At 43.4% G+C, this 18,459-nt stretch overlaps 2 protein-coding genes across 10 annotated transcripts in view; both read left to right on the forward strand.

The window, feature by feature from the left end:
• RNF38 (ring finger protein 38) overlaps window positions 1-4,354 on the forward strand; it is a 112,674-nt gene extending 108,320 nt beyond the window's left edge. For all 9 annotated transcript variants that reach the window (XM_078384815.1, XM_078384814.1, XM_072991918.2 and 6 more), the window contains one exon: window positions 687-4,354. In XM_078384815.1, coding sequence (XP_078240941.1) covers window positions 687-749 — 63 coding nt within the window. In that variant the 3' untranslated portion in view covers window positions 750-4,354. The remainder of the gene's footprint in view (window positions 1-686) is intronic.
• A 4,065-nt stretch (window positions 4,355-8,419) lies between these two features.
• On the forward strand, window positions 8,420-17,947 carry TRIM14 (tripartite motif containing 14). Its single transcript, XM_020791321.3, has 6 exons — window positions 8,420-8,908; window positions 10,105-10,200; window positions 12,716-12,949; window positions 13,687-13,849; window positions 14,405-14,497; window positions 15,771-17,947. Exons 1-6 carry the CDS (start codon window positions 8,528-8,530, stop codon window positions 16,304-16,306), a joined length of 1,503 nt encoding a protein of 500 aa, XP_020646980.3. The 5' UTR covers window positions 8,420-8,527; the 3' UTR covers window positions 16,307-17,947.
• Window positions 17,948-18,459: the final 512 nt, after the last annotated feature.

The following is an 18,459-nucleotide window of genomic DNA, read 5'->3' on the forward strand; positions in this document are numbered from 1 at the left end:
AATTTTTATTTATTTATGGCAATTATTCCTTCTTGCTGTATCTCCCTGTATATAACATCACATACTGATGTCTTAAGTGGCAAGAATGCCAGCCGCAATAGTTCATTTATTTTATCTTATTGTATTTTATTTATTTGTTTGTTTGTTTGTTTGTTTGTTTATTGCATATTGAAAGTATCACTGTAACCTGGTCAAAGAGAATTCCTAAAACTGATACCTAACATGGTAACATCATTTCACTCAATCATTCGCCTTGGTGTTAGAATGCAGTTTTGCAGCTCCATATAGGATCTGATTAAAACATGACAGCAATACATAATGTTGAAATTTCAAAAACTATGGGGTGTCAGTGTAAGAATCTCAGGATCTTGGTATACTTTAAAGTGTGTTTTGCTATAAATATATCTCCTGGGATATTTTGAATTATCTTGACTGCTTTGTGCCATTTTAAACTGAACCTGAGGTACTTCTCATGTTTTTAAAGTTGTAAATTTTGGAGTTGGGGAAAATGTGTATTTCCCTTACTATGTGTGGCTTATTCTTAGTAATCAGGAGTAATCTTGGCAGTCTTGGGAAACCATGAGGGTTAGTTGTAGCGACCACTTGTTGAAACTTTATTCTTTTCTGTACCATTTTTGGATGTGTTTGTAACATGCCAGTTCTGTAAAACCTTTTTTATTTTCCAGGCAAATCGTACCTGCCCTATCTGCAGAGCTGATGCTTCAGAAGTGCATCGTGATTCAGAATGACCAGTCTAAGAGCACAATTCTACTTTGGGTGTTCCTAGTCACATGTGTATATATATACGTATATGAACTCTCCATTGAACTTAAACCGTGTGGCTTCCAGCCTTCCCTTATACAAAAGGGTCAATGGACCTTTCTTTGCACTGTGTGATTTAATCAACTATAAAGCTTATAATTAGTCTTCACAATTATGGGATTGTTATACTAACTGTGTGATTGGAACTCCAAAGATTATTTTTTTTCTTTTAGCTTAATTTCGTGTGTGCACTAACATTCCCTGGTTTTTGTGTGATCATTCCGAGTGTTGCTGCGAGATTACAGTGGAACGTGATCTTCTAGCATGTGCTTTTATATTAAAAAAGTGGTAGCTCCAAACAATATAGCAATCTACCTTATATAGAGCCTTCAAATACTGTGAGTGGGAGTAAATGGTGCGGGTGGGTGCGTTGATCGCAGGGTGTCTGTGTGTATGCGGGTGAGCAAGTGTTTGGACAGTAGAGTGTGAGAGAACTTATATACCAGCATGTATTGAGGATGTATGTGTGTAGTATTAATTATGCTGCAATGTATAATCTTGTGTGTTATTTAAGCAGTACTAGTACTGTACACTGGTTTCTTTCTTTGAGTTTGCAGTTGCACACTGAATGCTAAGGGTGCAGCAGTTATAGACATTTGATAGTTCATCTCTCCCCCCATGTATTTAATAGTATAAAAAGGCCTCTTTGCTTTTATTCAGGCAACTATTATACTTCCCATTCATTGGAGATGTGATGTCTGTCATTGTAGAGCATCTTGATTTCTAAGTTATCACAAATACGTACTTAGCCATGTTTTGAGGCAACTGAAATTTCCATGGTTTTAAAGATAAATTTCAGTTCATGGCTGACTTTATGAGGAGCTGCAGCATTGCACAGTCAGGTAGCAATATTAAAAACTCTCAACTGATCACTGACATTTTATGTTGTCCTCTCTTCCTTTTAAAATTCTTCCAGCCAATATTCATTTTTTTTCCTGTTGAACATTGAAGCTGGATTTTGATTTGAGTAACACAAGAAGTTGTTTTGCTTGTTTCTGGATTTTGTTTTGTTTTTCCCCATAAAAATGGAGAGGACCTTGGAGAGTCTTGTGCAAGTGCTTCTTGTATTGTTGGCAATATATATCTGCTTAATTTAGCTTATAACCACTGAGACTAACTCACATTCCTTGCCTCATGGCAAGTCCACATGTCCAACTAAAATGGCTTTTAAGAAAGAGATGGTCTTCTTTTTTAAAAGCCTTCAACCTCGTGAATAATTCTTAGCACTTTCTTAGAGGTAGAACGTGTGCCCTAAACCCCCCCCCCCACCCTGCCCTAGCCTTGGTAACATCTTAAGACTTCACTGCCTGGCAAAAGTGTCACAGGATATAGTTTCCAACTTGCTGTACTTAATATAGCTGGCTTTTTTCTCTTTTCTTCTTCTTTTGTTTTGGTAATGTTGAGACATCCTCAGTGTTGTATGGGTAGTATGAATAATATTCATGTACAAGAATGGGTTGGTATACAGAATCATGGAAAAAAATAATAATAAATGCTGTGAATCTGGAGTTGACCTCCTTTCAACTGCCTTCTGAATTATAATGTATTGGGGGGAAATTGGCATTGCTTAACATTTCAGACTTGGCCTTTCTAATTTTTTTTCAGTATAGAACTGTCTACACATAGTTAATGGTTTTTAAGAGATGCATATTTTCTTTGTGGAATTTTGCCTCGCCTCCCCCACCGCCACCAATCCGGTGTTTTGAGCACCAAAACAACTCAGTCTTTGGTTGCAACAGCACAAGCACTGCAAGTATTGCTGCAGCCTGTTGTCAGACAGCTTTAAGTTCCTTCTGTGTCCTTTTTTAAATGCTTTTTATATGCTGCTATATGTTAAGTTTGCTTATTCCTCCAGAGCAGTGCTGGTTGTGAATCATCATCCTTCTTCCTGAAGGTTCTGCTGAACAGTCGCAGCTTGTGGTTCTGCAAAAAACTAAAAAGCACAATTCCCACCCACCACCTCACACTCCCCTCCCCGCCATTTCAGATACTGTTTGCCTCTGTTTAGTAGCTAAGACGCCTTAGTCTGTCCATAGGGCTGAGAATTTAACATTAATAGAACAGTTCTAACATACTTTTTGTGTGACAGATTGTTACAACTTTCCCCTCTGTGGGCTCTAACAAATTGTTCCAACATGTCAGAAAGGTTAAATTGCACATAGTAAACTTTATTTTTTTAAGCAGACAAAATCATGGGTTGGGAAGTGGGGTGGGGGAAGCCACACATGTTTTACAGTATTTTGGGTCTTTTTTATATTGCTGGACAAAGAGATTTTTACCTGTAGAAATCTAATCCTTACACCGCCCGACTCAGTGTCTACTGTCAAAGCATTGGTATGAGGCACTTTCTCTAACAGAGAGGCAAGGCACATAATAACTTAATTTTGAAAAGTGGCACCTCAGCCTTGACTCTGGATCTGCCATGCAGGGCAGCATCTGTCCCATGGTTCCCAGCTTCAGTTGAGCCAAGACTGTCGGTAGAAGGGTAGTGGCTGCAGTAGGTACCACTTTGGTGTACTAAAGTTTAGTGTTGCACTCCTGTGGCTCATCTCTCCTACGAACAGCTTTTGTTTGCATGGGACAGATGTGTGCGGATCCGTTTCCTGTGGTGTTAAGTGTGTAAGAGACACACATGCATGCATTCTGCACCAGCTCAGTCTGGCTGCAGTGGAGCTTTTAGCTCATTGCTGTTGGCAGTTTAAACAAAAGGGGATTTGTGCTCAGCTGTTAATTGCCATGTGTTATATGCACATTTGTATGTCCGATTTCCACAGCACCAGATTTTGTTGGATAGCCTGCTCCCCCTGATCCCTACCTCTCCCGCTAAAGGAAGAAAAAAAGTTGGCTTTATCATGTTGGCACTGTTGGGGTTTTATTTGCATGAATTGTCAACTTAATTTCTCCTGGCTTTTTAAAAAAAATGGGTATAAAGGCCTTTTGAATATCTTTAAGGTCTCACTTTGTGGCTTTCTTTACAGATTATTTTGTGCAAAGTAATTTCTTTTGTATAAAGTTTTTGTACAGTCTCCAGAATGTGATAATTTGTTGCAATTGTTAACATTTCCATCTCTTGTAATATTTTGCATTTATCAACTGTTTATTTTGCTTTCTGAAAACTCATTATAAACTCTGTTACTGGTCAGCCTATGTAAGGGAGCTGTGGTTCTCTCTCACCCTGCACCCCCCTCTCCCCTTGGTACCTTCAGTTACCTCATTTGCTATTTTGTGTTGCAAACTTGCTGATGATTTTGAAAGCTTATGGGTTTTGTTAGAATCTTATTTGTCAAGTGTTTTCTTTAAAAATCATACTCCATTTTATCATTTAACATGTAGTTTTAAATGTATTATAAATATCTGTAACCAAATCATTTGAAGGCTTGATAAATTTTTAACAAAATTTGTACATTTTTTATGAGAGTTACTAGTAATGCTTTACTAAGTAGTGCAATGAATTTTTATTTTTAATCCCTGTGCCCGATTTTGGAGTTGAGAGGGTTGTTCAGTAATAAATGTATGATGTACACTTATACAACGATGTGTTGCTTTTTCTCACAGTTCTCAATGGATTAGCCAAAGTTCATGTTGTCTTCTCTTTCTTTTAAAAATTCTTTGAACCAGTATTGATGTGGAGTTGTTACCTACTCAATTGGGGAAAAAAAATTCAGATACCAAAAATAATGTTTTGTTTTGTTCCAGCTATTAGTCATTGAAGGGGGAAATATTTCAGATATATGTAAGTGCTGAAATTCTAATGGTATTTATATCTGATACCTCACTGGAAATGCAGCATGGTTAAACTATAGAAAGTCCCAGTCTCACTAAAAAAGGTCCTTTGTCATTTTGTTGCTCTTCCCCCCCCCCCCCCAAACTTTACAACATTCTTTTTAAAATGGGGCAGGCCAAATTATATAGTATATTAAAATCAGCAGTGCTCTAGCTTTGTTTACACAGCACTGCTCAAAGTAAAGGCCTTCTAAGACAGTTCACAAGAGACAATTAACTTGACTTTTCAATAATTATTTATATTGTTTATTTATTGAAAAGTTCAGCAACACAATAACAAGTTCTCTGGTGCACAGGCTGAAAACTTAAATTACAAAGTACTGTAATAACAAATCAGCAGAAAAATCTGAAATGCAGAAACATCTACATTTTCTATCCTTGCAGACCCCTGCGATCTTCCTTTTTAATCCTTTACTTTTGATGCAGTCTCTGCGTAGCCTACTCACTGAGATCACTTCAAACCCTTATGCCTTTCTACCCTTCCAGTTCATCTGCTCATCTTCAGTGGTTCAGTGTCTCAGTCTGTGAAAGTTGTTCTAAGGATAGGATGTGAACAGAGCAAGAGCAAGAATGGGCAATAAAAAGGAAATGGAAGGGCAGCTGCTCCATCTCCTCTAGTGGTTTCATTTGGCAATTGGTAGCTGAAGGGATGGGAGCTGTCAACTGGTGCTGAGTCCACACGTGATGGAGGGGTCCTTGATTCCTGTAGGGCTGTGTTAAGACATGCTGTGGTTGGTCCTAAGCTGTGTCAAGTTAAAGAAGCTCCATGGGTACACGAAAAAGAGGGGGAGAAAATAAGAAAATTGTTCTACTGTCTGTTTCAATACTTTCTTTTTTTAACCAATCATAAAACTTAAAAATTTAACTTTTTCCCCTTTATTTAGGGAGCCCTTCATAACCTGGGGTTCTAAACTAGAGCTTACTTTGCCTGTGTGCAAATGTGGCACTGTATAAAGACATTATGATACTTGGCAGCTTTATTTCCAGTTGCTTTTCTAATTTGTAACACTCCATTGCCTTCTATTGCCATAGCATATTGATATTTGTATTCTTTGTAACATTCTTATGCTGAAAAACATTTATTACACAATTTTAAATGGGAGTTATGGAGTATGTCCGTTTTTAAAGAAGTACTTCAACTATAGTAAACCAGAAAATCGCAATCTGACATGGTTCTCACTGGTGTGCTATTTTATTACAAAACAGTGTGTCGCCAAGTCATTTCTGACTTATGCTAACCTTTTCAGGGGTTTCTAGGTCGAGTACTCAGAAGTGGCTTACCGTTCCCTTCTTTTGGGGGCATCCTGGGACCATACAGCTTGCCAAAGGCCACACAGGCTGGTTTTATTCACAGGAAGCTCAATGGGGAACTGAAAGTCCAACCATTCCAGCCAAATACCTAACTCTCTCAGCTATCCAGCCACTTCTGTTACCCATTGTTGTTTAGTCATTAAGTCGTGTCCGACTCTTCGTGACCCCATAGACTAGAGCGTGCCAGGCCCTCCTGTCTTCCACTGCCTCCCGGAGTTTGGTCAAAGTCATGTTGGTAGCTTTGATGACACTGTCCAACCATCTCGTCCTCTGTCGTCTCCTTCTCCTCTTGCCTTCACACTTTCCCAACATCAGGATCTTTTCCAGGGAGTCTTTTCTTCTCATGAGATGGCCAAAGTATTGGAGCCTCAGTTTCAGGATCTGTCCGTCCAGTGAGCACTGGACGGACAGATCCTGATTTCCTTCAAAATAGATAAGTTTGTTCTCTTTGCAGGGGACTCTCAAGAGCCTCGTCCAGCACCACAATTCAAAAGCATCAATTCTTCGGCGGTCAGCCGCCTTATTTATTTATTTATTTGATTTATACCCCACCTATCTGGATTACCAGACCACTCTAGGTGGCCTTTATGGTCCAGCTCTCTTCCATACATCGCGACATTGCATCTGTTACCCATAGGAACTTTTTAATATGATAGAACATATTAAGCTGCTGTAGCTGTTAAGAATGCTGTCATCCCAAGTCTTGTGCCCTGTGGAATGGCTTTAATTTATTAGACATACATTCCTGAATCTGAACCAATGAATCTGTAAAATGCCCTATAGAGAATGCAGAAGGGCTCTGCTGAAAGAAAATTGAATAAACAGCACAGAGCAAGTAAATGGATCCCCTAATGTGAGGGACATGAGTTTATTACTGTCATCTCAGCAGTGCTTTTCTGCATAGGGCAGATAGACCTAAAGATAAATGAGCACACATTTGATACTAGAAAGGTTAGAATTTTTTTAAAAGTGAACCCTTTAACTTTCCAGGACTTTCTGCCTGTGATGGTAAATGAAGCAAAGAAATGCCAAAAGGGGTTTACAGCAAGAGATTGCTGAATTACAATTCATGTTCTATCACCAGTGAAGATTGGATCTTTTTAACTTCTTTTAAAAGAGCACACAGCATGTTTTAATTAACTTGCCAAGTGTACAGATATTTATATCGCAGGGGGCAGTTGGGTGGCTGGTCAGTGTGGACAAAGTAACTACTGTATAACTACTTCACACATCCCATTTTCCTCTGACCTCAACAGTTCTACACCCCTTACCTCAATCCAGGAATACTGTATATTTGCCTGAAATTCTGGCTAACTCTTCCACGCATCTGGTGGAAAGTATCAGAAAAGCTCATGTCATAAACAAGATGGTATTGCTTATGATGTCGGGGGTGGTGTTTTCTCTCCCCTCAATTCAAAGAGCAGCCCCCTCATATGGTATATCCTGGAAGTTTCCCTGGAACCAAGAAGGCCAGAACCAACCACTGCTTCCCTCCATTCCATCCAAACAAGAAGCAAACGTGGGGAGAGAAACTACCTCTGATCCTGGCATGCCATGTTTTCTTCACGCAGGCATCCACTGCTGTGTGGAGGAGTAAACCACTCACAAATGGGATATCCCATCAGTGCTGGCCTCCACTGTGAGGCCCTCCTGGAAGAAAGACAGTGGCATCAGCTGATGGTTTGTATGTTCCCAAGCACTGGGATTCCTTGCCTTGTAAAAACCATTTGGTGCCCTCGCCCTCTGTTCAGAAGCACTTTTTGCTGCCCTTCTATGCTCTTGTGGATTCTACCTAAGCAGATGCTATGAGAGACCTCCAAAGCGTCTTAACAGTGAACAGCAGTCAGCAGCCCGGCTCTCCTAAAACGTGGCTTCATCATTTCCTCTCTCATGTGGGGCTAAAACTAAAGATAAATTTACAAAAACACACACACACACACACACACACACACAAAATGTTGTGTCACCTTAAAGACTAAATGCTGTATTTTAACGTGAGAGCTTTGGTGGACAAGTCCACTTCTTCAGACAATCCCTCCCTTCCTTGGTCTTCCTCTCTTCCTGTTGCCTTCAGCCATTCTCGACACTGTTGTCTTTTCCAGTGAGACTTTTCACGGGCGCCCAAGTGTGGCCATCCTCCACTTTCCAGTGGTCCCCAACCTTGGACCTCCAGATGTTCTTGGACTTCAACTCCCAGAAATCCTGGCCAGCAGAGGCGGTGGTGAAGGCTTCTGGGAATTGTAGTCCAAGAACATCTGGAGGGCCAAGGTTGGATACCAGTGCTTCTGCTTCTTGTTGAGTGCTAGTTTAGACCAGACCTCAAAGTACTTCCCAGGCCGGTTCCCGTAAGGCTCTGCAACGCGTTCTAGGTTTGGGTCGCCGCTGCCGCCCGAGCAGCCCAGCCCAGCCGCGCCTTCGCCCTTTCGTGGCCTCCCCGGAGCTCCTGGCAGCCTCTGCCTCCCCCCCGCGCCCCGGTGCGACCAGCCGGCCGGCCTCCCTCCCGCCTTCAGTTCCGCGTCGCTCTCAGCGGGCTGGCGGCGAAGGCGAAGGCGAAGGGCGGGCTCCACTCCCGCCCCTCCGTGCCCGCTGCTGCTCCTGGTGCCCGGAGCTGATGGCGCAGGGCGGCGGGCTGGAGGCCGTTGGCATCGTCGGGGCCGCCTGCGACCTGTGCCGAGCGCCGGCGGGATGGAGCTGCTTCACCTGCCTGAGCTCGTTCTGCGAGGTCCACGCGAGGCCCCACCGGGCGGAGGAGGGGGATCCGGGCGCCGGGTGCGCCGCTTTCCGAGGCCACTGCGTGCGCCCCGCCGGAGACGCGGCGGAGGACCTGCGCGCCTTGCGGGAGCTGGAGCACCGGTGCGCGGAGCACCCCGAGCGCCCTTCGGAGCTCTTCTGCGAGGCGTGCGCCCTCTGCGTCTGCGCCCTCTGCCCGGTGCTGGGAGCCCACCGGGGCCACCCGGTCAGCCTCGTCGCCCCGGCGGCACACAGCAAACGGGTAGGCTGGGAGGGAGGCGCCTTCGTGCCACTCTGTCCATCCCCGGGGCTGGGGGCGGGGGGGGGGTAGAGAGGGAGGGCAGGGGGAGCCCTTTGGCGCCGGGAGAGATCCCCAGATCGTCTATGTGGCGTCGGTTTGGGAAGCGTTGGACTTTGAAGAAAGCCGATGCCACCACAGTCAACCTGTGGATCTGAGGACGTGCCACGAGATCCACAGTCTTTGCCCCCAAATCGTGCATGCTTCCTGATATAATCTCTCTCTCTCTTCTTTTCCCCTGTGAGGATGTAGCCCTTAAGGACACAAGAGCATGCTCTTCTTCCTGGCCATTTGGCAACTTCAATCAGTCGCCCTCCTTGCAAATGCCACATCTGCCAACTCATCTCCACCCCACTTCCTTGCCTGTTCTTCCGTTGGTCAGTGGCTTCCCAATGCAGTCCCCATATGGGACTCCCAATAGATAACAGCTGGATCAGGGAAAGGGATTATTTGCTCTGTTCTCGCAACACCCTAAGGTGGTAAAGGAGGAAGGTCTACGCAGGAGTGGTTCCAACAGAACTCTGCCCTGTGCAAATAAAAGCTATAAATATTAACCTCAGATTATGACAGTAATATAAGGGAATTTATGACAAAGACATGCTGGAGCAGGAAAGCAAAATGAGATCCCTCCTTTGAAAATACAGAACACATCTTTAAATCTGCTTCCAGCATCAATCAGAATTACTCTCTCTAATCGATTCTATAGCAGAATATAAAATTGGTATGTGCTCGCAGTAGTCTATGGAAGGGTTCTGTGGAGGTAGAAAGCTTGTACATTCTCTTGGATCAGCCTTCTAGAAGAGGCAGTTTAAATTTTTGGCTAGAATTCCTTCAGAAATCCCCCTCCCCCAAAAAAGAAAATGACTTGGTGTTTTAAATCTCAGATCATATCAGAGTTGTGCAGATCAGCATACAACCTGAGAATTTTTTTTATTTTTTATTTTTTATTTTTTATTTTTTATTTTTTATTTTTCTTTCTTTCTTTCTTTCTTTCTTTCTTTCTTTCTTTCTTTCTTTCTTTCTTTCTTTCTTTCTTTCTTTCTTTCTTTCTTTCTATCTATGGCCTTTTTTAAAAACCATGTAGCCAGTCTTGGGAAACTATAGAATTTGGATCTTGCTTGTCTTCTAGATCAACACTGTCCTTTTCTTTGTTGGAACAGGAAATGATGGCAACATTCTTGAAACAGTTAGCATTAAGGATGCAACAGGAGGTGGACAACACACAGCACATAGAAGAAGCAATGGTTGCATTAAAGGTAAAAGACAAAGGGGATCATTGTAGTTGGGCAGCCCACATCCAAAAAGCGTATTCCAAAACAATTAAAGCAGACACTCATGGCAGATCAGTTGTATGTAGGTGACCTAAATAAATAAATTTGGATGGAGACCGCCTTCAAAAATGGATTGGGGGTCATTTTCAAGGTTAGATCTAACTTCTTAGTATGGTTTGGTTACTCGAGATCTCTCTCCTGGTGCTGAACAGGTTTGGATATACTCAGCACCAAACAGGTGCTCGGGAGATGGGTTACCAAACATAGGAGAGCTATAGAAGTTTATCTTTGGTAGGCAAAGTGCTATATGGCCTCAGATGAGGCCACCGTTATTGGCCAGAATGAATGGAGTATGAACTGCAAGGAAAATGATTGCAAGACATTCAGATTTGAAAACAGTACTCTAACTTCTAACATCGCCTTCCTGCTTGGATTTGTATGTGATAGTGATACAGTATTCATACATCTTTCCAGAGCTGAATGTGGAGCCTCTTGTAAAATTAGCCAGGAGGCAGATAAGATCAGTCTTGGACTTACTACTGTTTATCTGTCTTGTAGACTTCACAAGTTATAGTAGCACGGATGTCTCTTATCATTGGTCAGCATCTCCAGTGTTAACACTTCAGCTGATGCTTGATTTGTACATGTTTTTTCAGTGAATCATGAAATGCAGCAGTTGAACTAATGAACCGCCCTTTCATCTTATGGACAGCATGAATTAAGATCTTTTGTTTATCAGCCTTCAATAAATGCATTGAATTCTCTGATTTCTGTGGGCTAAATCAGCATCAATCCGAACTATGCAGATCAATTAGCCAGAATGGTAGTCTCAAGTAAAATAGACCCATTAACTCAATACATAGGTATTCAGTCATTGTGTAACAATTGATTTAATGGGCCTATTCTACTTGGGACTAGTGGTGGGATATAGGCCATTGAACTCATTCAGTTACTTGTGAAAAAGAAGTCTCGTCCAATACTTTTCTAGCTGGGACTAAGAGCGCAATCAGATGAGCATTTAGCTCGCTGTGTGTTCCACTTTGGGGATGGATTGGTTCGCTCCTTCTTCAAGTGAGCACATGTCATAAGTGCAGGAATGAACCAAATCATTCCCAGAATGTTCCTACCCACACCTTTCTGAATCCCTGCCAGGGCTTCTGCTTTTTTGATGTGTGTAAGGTTGCTCTGGTTTGGTTTGTTTCCAGAGCATGGGATCACTGGGAATGGACCAAAAGTGAATCTTCTGCCTTCTGGTTTGAATTTTTGATATCATAATGAAGTGGGTTTAATAAGTAAGCCACTTCAAGGTACTGGCAAATTTAACACTTCCTTTGCTCCTTGGCAGAGGGGCAGGGGAATTGAGATGTTTTTTGTCAGACATCGCTAATGTGCTGCATCCCTTATAAAAATATATATATCCAAATACGTTGCAAAACAATGAACAACTGACAAGACGTGATGTGTTCTGTATAGTGCCTACTAGGCTAATTCTACTGTTAGGACTTATCTACATGGCCCCTTTTGGAGCAGGCTGGTGCAGGCTAAATAAGGTTGTTTGAGGTCAGTTGGAGATGTGATGTGCCATTAGGTGTGATCCAAATCCTCCAGGAACTGCTAGATAACTCAATGGTTTAGGCGTCTGGCTACAGAGTCAGAGATTGAGAGTTCAATTCCCCACTATGCCTTCTTGGCAGGGGCTGGACTTGATGATCTATAGGGTCCCTTCTAGCTCTGCAGTTCTAAGATAGTGATGTTGACCCATCTTCAGCTGGCCACTGCAGAGCCTGAGGGGTTGGGGGTAGAAAACAGAAAAGTGAACACATCATCGTGACCAGATGTTGCAGTGTTAGAAACTGAGTTAAAGCAGCCTTCCAAGGTGGAAACAGCAACTTTGTTGAATCTGTTTGAAATAGTGGGTTTCGCCCCCATCTTTGTAAAAAGCGGGCTGCCCATCATCTAGTACATGCTCTGTGGTTTTGTGTTCAAACATTTGGGGAGGATTTCTGGGGGGGCAACTCAATCTTCCCCTCCCCACCCTGGTTTTAAAATCCATCCCCTGTAAATGGTGCTGCTAAAAATGGCTGTTGCTTCTGGCAGAGTAGGTTGCTGGAAAACAACAGTCAGTGCCCAGGTGTGCCACTCCTTTTTCTGGGGACCAAAGGGCAAGAAAGCGGCAGGTAAACAGCTCAGTAACCAGAGCCTGCCATCTGCGGCACAGATCTTGGCAGAATGCCCTTGCTGTCACGTGGCTTCAGGTTTCTTCTTAGCGCCGAGGGCATTAGATGGTGGTGGGAAGTTACTGAAAGATTAATTGCCATTCAGGGAGGCTTCCAGTAGCTACAGTTCTCTCCCCAAAAAGGCCTTTGGCCCCTCCCTGAAAGAGGGGACCACGGGGCACATGCACTGCTAGAACAGCATTTTCCAGCCAAATGTGGAACATTTGCCTGGTTCTACAGGCCTTCTATGATGCTAAGGTGTCTTTTCTTCTTTGTACCTACAGGAGCATGCGTTGGCAAGTAAAGCCTGGATGACGGGCAAGTTCACTGAGCTCCGGCTCCTGCTTGAGGAGGAGGAAACCTTGACCCACAGCTATGTCAATGAGAAGGCTGAAGAGACCTTGAGGGCCTTTGAAGAGCAACTCAAAGCCTGTGAAGGAGAAATCAGTGCCATTCAGAGTTTCTCAGAAAAGGTCAGACAAATCCAACTCCAGCCTGACCCTCATCATTTGCTCAAGGTAGGCCTGTGTCCTTTTTTAAAATTCCTATCTCATAGCAGTGCAGGAGGAGTGAATGTCCCAGGAAGCGATTTATCAAGGTTATCAACCCAATGAGCATGGGAGCCTCCTTGATCTTTGTGCTCTATAGAGGGCAATTTCCATAGACCACCACCATCCTGGAAGTGTGGCAGCAGCGTCCTCCTAGCAAGCACTCAGGCAGGAAATAAGGCCTAGTAAAGACCTTCCCTCAGCCTTTCTCCACACGTGTGAAATGAAGGTCTTTGCAAGTATGGGTTTGTGGGCTGGGACTTCCAGAATACTTTCAGGCTTCAGTCTCTAGTTCCTCCAGGTAGGACAAGAAAGATCCACATCTGAACCCTAGAGAGCTGCTGTCATTTGTTGTTGAGTAGACCAGGCTAAGCTAAATGGACCAGTGGGTCTACAGTAACTCTTCACATTCTCTTGGCCCAGCATCACACATTGCCTCTCATCCCAACCAGGAAAAAAATTCGGGGGATGAATTTCTGTAATTTGGTCACATAGAGCTTTGTGGTCTTGCCATCAATGGGGTGGTGACTCTCCTCTGAGTTTGAGTCTGAAGCAGACCTCTTAGTGTAACAAAAAACATGATGGGACAAGTGCATGGGTAAACCACTCCTATGAGGTAGCTTTAACTTGGGTGCTCCCACTTGGGTGCTTGGAAATGGCAGTCATTAACCATCAAGAACTCTAAAGATCTGTTCCTCACTCTCCAGGGCTACGGTGCAATAGAGAAGGAAATGATGCAGCAGAAGATCCCTGCAGAAAAATTGGTTCCTGTGCCCATGTCATTTGAATACATCACAAACCACTTCAAGCGCTTCGCGGAGATGATTCAGTCCATCCTGCAGAAGCCACTGAAAGCTCGGCTCAAGGAAGGTGATAAATGGGGAAGGACCGAGTTTGTATTCTTTGGTCTCATATGAAGTCACCTTAGTGAGTCTATCTGCTGATCTTGCTTCCTAGTGAATGAGAGCAAGTTCAGATTGCAGGTATGAATCATAGGGAGCATCCCAGGGAGATTCCTCCAAGGCCATGTAGCGCAGCTCCTTGCCCAAACATGAAATTTGCTCTTGCATCATCCCTTCCAGGTGACCCTCCAACCCCTGTTTAAAACCTCCAAAGAGAACAAACCTATCAACTTCCAAGGCTTTTTTAAAAAAACTGTCAAACAACTTGTCAGCGGCTGGGCCTTCCTAATAATCTTGCCAACACTGCCTCTAATGAGGAGGGATTTTTCTCTGTATTATGTCTGCAATTTGCATATAAGAGGGTTAAAAAAAACACACCACAGAAAATTCAGACTTGGTCTGCTGTGGTTTCGGGACATAAGAGAAGTATAAAACAACAACAACAATTTTTTTTCTTCTTTTAAAAATTCCATTTGCAGAAAGAATAGTGGCTAAGCAGCTTCTTTGTTTTGTTTTTGCCAAGACATTTTCAGTAGCCTTGACAGCACCTTGAAGAAGGAGCCAGGTGCCTTGTTGAAAGTGAATTCCTATGGAGATCGGTCACTCTTCTTGAAGTGTATGTATGCCCTATGCAACATGGCTTTATCCTTTCTCTAAGTTTTCGAACATGGTTAAAAGTTCCAGAATTTTGAAGGCTCAGCATCTGATGTTTTAGAACAAGGATGGACCAGAACGAATATTCACGTAGTCTACTTTATCACTAAAATATGTGATAAACCACAGCCAGCTGCAGAAGAGTCACTCCAGAGCTGTATTTGTGGTTCTGAGCCCCCCCAGCCCCACTACACTCTTTAAGAAAAATATTTAAAATTTGGGACAACATGTTGCTTAGGCAGAGATCCCTTGTACTTTCTGCAGGGAAGGGGATAATTTTGGGGTGTTTGGAAGGTCTACCAGCACCTCTCGGGCGCACCATAGCCCTCCAAAATATTGTAATTCTTTTTAACATATTACGCACTAGAGAGTGCAAGGGGACTTTTTTCTGTTTTAAAAAGGGACATTTTTTAAAGCGAACCTATTTTATAGTTAACACATGCCTATTGTAGCAGTCTTTGCAATACACAAACACTCCTTTGAGGGGAAAAAAGTTAAAATGTGTAAATTAGCTGTTTTGGTTCTACCTCTTACACACACACACACACACACACACACACACACACACACACAACACAACACACACACACACACACACACTCATGGGATGGGTGGTCCTCCAGCTGTTGGCAAATCTGGAAAGTGGACCTTGGTCTCACTGAGACCATCTGCCCTCACTCTAGAAGGTGGACCACAGAATTTCAGGAAGATCAGGTACTGCTTAGCACATATGCTTCAGCCCATATTTTTTTTTTCCAGCACTAAAGCTGAATTTACATCCCAGATTCTTTCACACCAATTCATCGTCTTATTTTCTCCCAGGCACACACCTTGCTAAAGGTGAAACTGCAGGGGGCTTTGTCACTAGCCTGCTGCCTCCTGAGATGGCACAGAGGAGGATGTGACACCATGTGACTTCATCTGCCTGCTTTTGTCCCCTCATGGTGAATGTCTTTAGAAATGACATCATCACACTATGAGCTTTCTCATCCTCCTTCCAGATCACTGCCTGCTGCTGGTATAGATGGAGAAAAAGCCCAGTGTCATGATGATGTGACATCCCACTTAAAGAGTTTCCCTGTAGGTGAAAGTGGAGAAGTAGATATTGGGGTATGGTGTTTTTTTGTCAGAAGTCCTGTGTCTCATTTCTCCGAGCTCCCGGTTGCTGCTGCTACTTGGTGGGGCTTCAGAAATGCTTTGCGTGTGATGCCTTGTTTACAAATGTTTGCCTACAGATGCAAGATCCCCCACCCTGGACATCGATAGTTTGCACCCTAGGTTGACCTTGTCTGAGGATCAACTTTCAGCAAGTTGCTGCTGGAGGAGAAGGCTCTACCCCTGCAACCCACAGAGATTCAACAAGCTTTGGCAAGTCTTGAGCCGAGATTCTTTCTTTGCTGGGAGCCATTACTGGGAGGTGGATTTGCTCCAGGCTGGGCAAGGATGGTGGATCGGGGCTGCTTACCCTTCTCTCAAGAGAAAAGGAGACTCTGAGCTGTGCCGGCTGGGATGTAACCAGGCGTCGTGGTGTATCAAAAGGTTTGAGTTTGAATACTGGGCCTTTCACAACGGAGAGAGAATCCCGATTAAGACAGAGGAAGACCCCGAGCGCATAGGGGTTTTCCTGGATTATGAAGCCGGGATCTTATCATTCTATAACGTCACAGATGGGATGGCACACCTGCACACATTTCACTCCAGTTTCATTGAGCCAATTTACCCAGCACTGAGGTTATGGGAAGGGACAATAACTATATATAGGATAACATAAGGGCTGATTGCACAAGAAGATAGAACAGACTTCTGATTGTCATCAAGGTGCTGAAGCTGCGCAGATATTCCAAGAGGCACTTCAGATTTGGACAAGAAAAATGATGATCACTTTTGAGATGATGATTTGTAGTACTTAATCACTTCCTCAATGGCAACTCATCATGCAGGAATACACTTGTATGTGACTGTCTTTGCTGCCGTTTTACACAAGCACAAATTTTTGTTATGGGGAACATACCTTTCCTATTTATTTTTCTAAACAATTAAGTTTATAGCATTCATAGCCATAAAGGTTGCTGACACATTCACATTATGTCAGATGAAATTCCTAAGATTGGGATATTTCTGGGATCAAGAGATGGGGCGCCGATTGTTCTATAAAGTGCCTTCCCCCCTTTCCTCTGTAACAATTAGAAGCAAAAATGTCATGCAAAATAAGAGCTAGTGCAATTTTTTTAAAAACGTACATGTAGTCTTTGGTCTGGTTCTAGCTATAGACAATGAGTTCTCCAAAAATAATAGCTGCAAGTGGAGAATTCCCATCCTTCTCTGCACTAAGCCGGGTAAGATCTCAAGGAATATCATGGTATAAATGGCTATAGGTCCTAACTGGGTATTCAGCCTGAACGCATGTAGGGCTGAAAGGGCATTGGGGCTGGGATGTGCACATAACCCTAACATTGACCCCCATAAAGTCATGCAGACCTTCCTGTGTTCAGCATTAAAATCTATGCAGCTGTTTATGCTTACAGTACCTGTATCATTTTTCATGACGATAGCAGTCCTAACGTGACCTCCTTTGCTAGATGGTTAATTTACAGTATTGTCAGGTGGCTTTTTTGTTTTTGCAGAATTAGAGCAAAATGATCATTTTTAGCACAGCACACCTGCAGATATATTTTTGAAAAATAACATGTAGAATCCAAGCAATTTTACTGCTCTGACATGTTTTTATTATGTGGCCAAAGCTTTTGGCTTTCCTTACAGCTGCAAAGGAACATCACAGGGTCCTGGTTCTAGATATGGGCCTGTGAGATAGGAAGCAGGAGCAGCTCAGATCTCCAAAACCTTGTCGTGGCCTCAGGGCATAGGTCTCTCCTCTGTTTGTACCTCTTCCCCCCCCCCCTTTACAGTGCAAGTGACCACCTCTCTGATAGGGTTATTCTAGAGAGAAACAGGCTGTGGAACCAGAGGTTGGGAGTTGAATTCTCCACCGTGGCTCCTATAAGCAAAGCCAGTCTGTGTGGTCTTGGGCAAGCGGCACAGTCCCAGGGCACCCTCAGAAGGAGGGAATGAGAAGCTACTTCTGTATGTTCTCTACTTGAATACCCTGCAAAGGGTCACCCTAAGTCAGAACCGACTCAGTGGCATGTGATTATTAATGAAACAGCACTTGATGCCCAGAAAAGCTGAAATGTTTTGGTATCACTTGCTTAATCTCTTTTCTTGTTTGTACTAAACAGAGGGAGAAAACTTTGATGACCCTCTGCGGGCACGTTTAGCCGATGCTGATTCTGTGAGTCCCAAACCTGATTGTAATGGAACTCGATAACAGATAAATGGCAAACATGATCGAGTTGCCCTGTGTGTGTTGGAAAAAAAAGTTTGCTTCGTAAGCAATAAAATCTCTTTCAATTGATTCAGAACGATTCAGCCTTTTTTTGTGTGTGTATCCACAATGAGCTGAGAGAAGCACAGGAGCAACTGCAAAACCTGGACAGACATTAAAGACCCATTTAAACTACTTCTAAACAAAAAGCATGGGAAATGCCTGTCCCTCCCCAGGAAAACAAAGCAGGTAAAGAGTCTGAAATGGTTTGAGGAACACGTAGGGGAGAAAGGGAGCAAGCTAAAGGGGCCATGGTCCTTCCCCTCCCCTTATTCTCCCTTCTTCCTTTTATATGCGGTACCCGGCCATGCTGTTTTAATCTTACTAATGAATAGCAGAAGGGGTTCTAGTCTCTCAAAATACAACCCTTAGATTCCTGTTAGTACTTCTCTGCTGTCTCTAGAGCAAGGCAGCTGTTTCTTCACCCCACTGCCCTGCATCTTTAACTAAATGAAGGGAGACCACCAAGCCAGAAGGCAGTGGTTCCCAAAGCTGGTGGTGAAGGCTTCTGGGAATTGCAATCCAAGAACACCTGGGTTAGC

The sequence above is a fragment of the Pogona vitticeps genome, chromosome 2 (genome assembly GCF_051106095.1).
Source record: "Pogona vitticeps strain Pit_001003342236 chromosome 2, PviZW2.1, whole genome shotgun sequence".
In the NCBI taxonomy this organism is placed as follows: domain Eukaryota; kingdom Metazoa; phylum Chordata; class Lepidosauria; order Squamata; family Agamidae; genus Pogona; species Pogona vitticeps.